This window comes from Lutra lutra, chromosome 2 (assembly GCF_902655055.1).
Source record: "Lutra lutra chromosome 2, mLutLut1.2, whole genome shotgun sequence".
NCBI lineage: Eukaryota > Metazoa > Chordata > Mammalia > Carnivora > Mustelidae > Lutra > Lutra lutra.
The window spans coordinates 54,683,430-54,688,061 of NC_062279.1; the positions used below are offsets into that span (position 1 = coordinate 54,683,430).

Below are 4,632 nucleotides of genomic sequence, written 5' to 3' on the forward strand. Positions count from 1 at the left end.
TTTGGAAAATTCAGGTTGGGGAGCAGTGCCTCTGTCAATAGGAAAAGCTGTCAAACAGGAAAGGGCTGTCAGTTTTTTCCTCACATAAGCATTGCCAGCTCCTCGGCCTCAGGGAAGATCAGTGTAGCATATCTACCTGGAGCAGGGCATACCCCAGACCTGAGAGGTTTGCATGGGGGGGGTGTGCTCAACCTTCCCTTGCTGCCCTCTGACAGCCAGAGTCAGACACTGCCACCAGCCTCCTCAACCGAGGCTCCCAGCCATGAAGCTGCTCTTTGTCATGCTTGCCTTGCTCTTCTTTTGGGACCCAGCGATGGCAGGTAAAATGGGAATTTGGGGGGGAGGGGAGTCATTTGTCTAGAAAAGCAATTCCACTAAGCAAACCTATAAATGTCTTACCACCGTGGATCCTTCTATTTTCAAAGTGGAAACAGCATCAACTGGTCTGACTTTAGCAAGACCTGAGCTTGAATTTTGGCTCTCCAATTTGTGTTAACTGTGCAGCTTTAGGCAAAAGTCTAATCTTCCCTGAATCTTAGTTTCTTCATTCACAAAGTGGCAATAATACTAACCTCAGTCTTGCAAGGATTAAGTGTGATAATATATAGAATAGACCTGTATACCACATATATGGTACCTGACTCATGAGAGTTATCATTATATAATCATTAGTAATACCCCAACCTCTTTTGGCACTATTGTTTGGTCCCTAAGTGAGGAACATGTCCAGCCATAATAGTCAAAACCAGCAAATAGTGATAACTCAATTTGTTAAGCTTTCTAATTTGCTGAAATTGCTTATAGTTAATTTGTTATTTGTAGATGTCTTAGATACATGGAGAAACAGATTTGGAATGGCATGTTCCAAGAGAATTAATAAGCTTTATGTGCTAAAAGAAATGTCTGATCAGATGAGATAGCAGGTAGGGAGACATGAGAGAGAGTACTGACTGGTCTCATAGTTTAGCTTGCCCATATTCATTACTGACTTTTAAAAACTCCTTCTTGAATATTCTCTTCACTCAGGGCTATTAAATCAGCTCAAATTCAGATATTATAGGATCTCATTTAATTTCTCATCCTCCCTCAAGTAATCCCTAGGTAGATGAACCACATTTTGGAGTCATGTGACTCAGTAGGCTGGATTTAAGAATCCATACAATCCAGGCCTCTTGAAGCTGTTGATGGGACCAATCCCACTTTGGTTTATGGCAATGGTTTCATGGCCCCTAGATCGCCAACAAAATAGTATACAATATTGCCTTTAGTGTCTTATACCTTCCCAAAGCTCATCATTTCCATAGGAATTCCTTATTTTATTATGTAGACCACTACACTTCATCTTCTCAGGCTTTCATCTTTTTTTTTTTTTTTTTGCATGTTAGGAACACCTTTCATATTTTCATACTGCCTTGCTTTTTTTTTATTATTAACAGATAATGTATTATTTGTTTAAAGGGTATGGGTCTATGATTCATCAGTCTTACAAAATACACAGTGCTCACCTCAATACATACCCTCCCCAATGTCCATCACCCAGTCACCCCATCCCTCCCATCCCCTCCACTGTAGCAACCCTCAGTTTATTTCCTGAGATTAAGAGTCTCTTACAGTTTGTCTCCTCTCTGATTTCATCTTATTTCATTTTTTCCTCTCTTCCCCTATAATCCTCTGCCTTATTTCTCAAATTCCACATATCAGTGAGATTATATGATAATTGTCTTTCTCTAATTGACTTATCTCACTTAGGGTAATACCTTCTAGTTCCATCCACATTGTTGCAAATGGCAAGATTTCATTTTTGATGGCTGCATAATATTCCATTGTAGATATACACATCTTCTTTATCCATTCATCTGTTGATGGACATCTGGGCTCTTTCCATAGTTTGGCTATTGTGGACATTGCTTCTATAAACATTGGGGTGCAGTTGCCTCTTCAGATCACTACATTTATATATTTGGTGTAAACACCCAGTAGTGCAATTGCTGGTCATAGGGTAGCTCTATTTTCAACTTTTTGAGGACTTTCCATTTTCCAGAGTAGCTGCACAAGCTTGCATTACCACCAAGAGGGCTCCCCTTTCTCCACATCCTTGCTCAGCTTTTATCTTGCCAGCTAAGTAACCCTGATCCTTTTCTCTCCTTATAGAATAATTATCTTCCAAAGCATGATAACTTGAACAGGATGTGTTGGCTCAAAATTTCTACAGATGACCAAGTATTTGACACTCTTTTCCTTTTAAGACCTACTTATGAATATAAATTTAAAATATTCATATTTTGATAATTCTACAGAATAGCTTGTCTATAAAAGTGTAAGTTTGAAATACCTTGGACCCCAATAAGACATATTAAATCTTCAGAATAGATTTCATCCTCCTCTAAACTCATAACACCATTCTATGCTGCAAATGCTTCACTGCACTTGTCATCTTTTCTCCTCTCTCACAGATATTTTGTGTTTCTTCTCTTTATTTGTCTAGACTGAAAATCCTTAAAGTCTATATCATACTCAAATCTGTACCCCAACGGCACCTGGATTTATGAAAACTGGTTTGGGAATGAATACAGAATTAAATAATGAGCAAATGACTACATGCATAGGTAATCTGGTTGTTCCAAGTATATTAACTGACCAGTTTGGGCAGACTTCCAAGTTATTAATTGTCATAGTTCAGACTAACAAAACAAAATACTGAAGATTGTGTGGTTTAAATAAAATGTATTTCATCACAGTTCCGGAGGCTGGAGAGTCCAAGAGCAACTGCAAGCTGATTCAGTCTCTGAAGAGAGCTATCTTCCTGGCTTTTAAACAGTCAACCTCTCCACTAGTCCTACAATATCAAGACCCCACACTAACAACCTCAATTAACTGTAATTACCTCTCAGAGTCCCTTTCCCCAAATAGAGTCACATTGGAGTTTAGAGTTTCAACCTATGAATGGAGGGGGAGAGGGAGGAAAGCTGTATTTTTTTTTTTCAATTACAGAACCAAACATTATAATCAAGTCTCCTTGGAATGCAGTTTGATAAAAATGGAAGTACCAATTCTATAGTCCAAAAAGACCCATAATGAATTATTTATTCATTTATTTTCTTTCCAGGCTTGAATCCACTGGCAGCAGAAATACACAAAAAATGCTACAGGAATGGTATCTGCAGACTTGAGTGCTACACAAGCGAAATGTTAGTTGCTAACTGTGGGTTTCAGCTGGAATGCTGTGTCAAAGGAAACCCAGACCCCTGACAAGAGAAGCCAGAGAACACCAATGAACTTCAAAGTCTTTGACACCCTCTTCACTGTCTTTCACACAGCGAGGGAATTTCAATTACACTGTGACCCTGTCGTGTGTCCATGGCTGTGGGTTTTTAGCATTTTTTAAAAGCCATCAGAATCTTAGGATTTTGTATTTGAAAAGCTGAGCTGCTGCCTTCCTAAAGACAGCTAAGCTTCTCATGAAAACTTAGGATGTATTTTATCATTTCAAAGTGATATCCATGTTCTTCTCAGTGCTGATTTCTCTCTTTCCTCATAGAAAGGATGTTTTAAGTATTTATGAAGGCCTCAAGTTACAGAAACATCTTTTTACACTTGGGCTTTACCCTACCATCCCTTTGGCTCCCTGTTTACTGTCTCTTTGGACTGTGCATCTTAGAGAAACACATCTGCTCTAGCCCCCTGATGACCCTGTATGCTTCTCACATAGACTGCATAGACAAGGCATAACTGCAGACTGGCCCAAGTCTTGACTGAGTCTGACCACACAGTTCTTCTTGAAACACAGGGAAAATATCATGTTGTAATGGGCAGTCTTTAGCAGGTTCTCAGCCACCTCCTTTCAGGAAGTGAAAGCACGGAACTTTCCATCTCAATCACCTTAGGTTCAGCTACAGTTATCAGACCACTTGGCTATCGTTTACAGCTGACTCCTCAGCAGCACAGTGGCCCAACATCTCTGCTACCCATCATCTGGTCCCTTTGGTTGGGTTCATCTGTAGCCCTAGGAGCTAACACCAAGCTGATCTTTCTTTGATGTGTATGTAAGCAATACATTTTCTCAGTTCATTTAGACTCACCATTTTCTTTACTGGTCAACATTATGAAGGTGTGGTAGGCAAACCTACAACTTTTCTTGTGGTGCTCATTATCCTACTGACTACAGCGATGCTGCTGCATGTCTGCCTAACTTCTCAATACCATCAACCCACATACAGTTGCATGAGTGTGGCGTTCTGCACATGCAGTTCAGCATGAGGGTGCAGTAGCAAAGGGGGTAGATTCTGGGCGTGGAGCAATTCTCTTTAACCTTAGTATTGAATCCATCTTCGACTCTGGCAATTCTGAAAAGGTGGAGCTCTAGCTGCAAATAGCTGATTGCTGACCTGGTACATGGCTGAGGAAACAATACCTAAGTCCTGGCTTAAAATGACAGTACCACCTTTGGAAGCAATGAAAAGAGAACAGTAAATGAGAAAGATGAGGGGTTGTGAGAGGTCCTATCCACTCAGATGCTCTTCAGCCTTTGATTAAACCCAGTGTTGGAATCTTTAGGGCGGAAGATGTTAAAAACACAGTAGAGTGTGTCCTCCCCTCAGAGACCCAAACTCTCCTGTGGAGTCAGTAGGAGAT

The 4,632-nt window shown here is 40.3% G+C and overlaps 1 protein-coding gene across 1 annotated transcript; it reads left to right on the forward strand.

The window, feature by feature from the left end:
- The first annotated feature begins 262 nt into the window (after positions 1-262).
- On the forward strand, positions 263-3,249 carry DEFB134 (defensin beta 134). Its single transcript, XM_047719399.1, has 2 exons — positions 263-320; positions 3,107-3,249. The coding sequence occupies exons 1-2, from the start codon at positions 263-265 to the stop codon at positions 3,247-3,249; spliced, it is 201 nt and encodes a 66-aa protein (XP_047575355.1).
- The last annotated feature ends 1,383 nt before the right edge of the window (positions 3,250-4,632 follow it).

What these genes read in the sequence shown, in the direction of transcription:
- DEFB134 (XM_047719399.1), top strand. Translation starts at nt 263, where the DNA reads ATGAAGCTGCTCTTTGTCATGCTTGCCTTGCTCTTCTTTTGGGACCCA. An exon ending in TTGGGACCCAGCGATGGCAG is followed by an intron (nt 321 to 3,106) that starts GTAAAATGGGAA and finishes TTTTCTTTCCAG; the next exon opens with GCTTGAATCCACTGGCAGCA.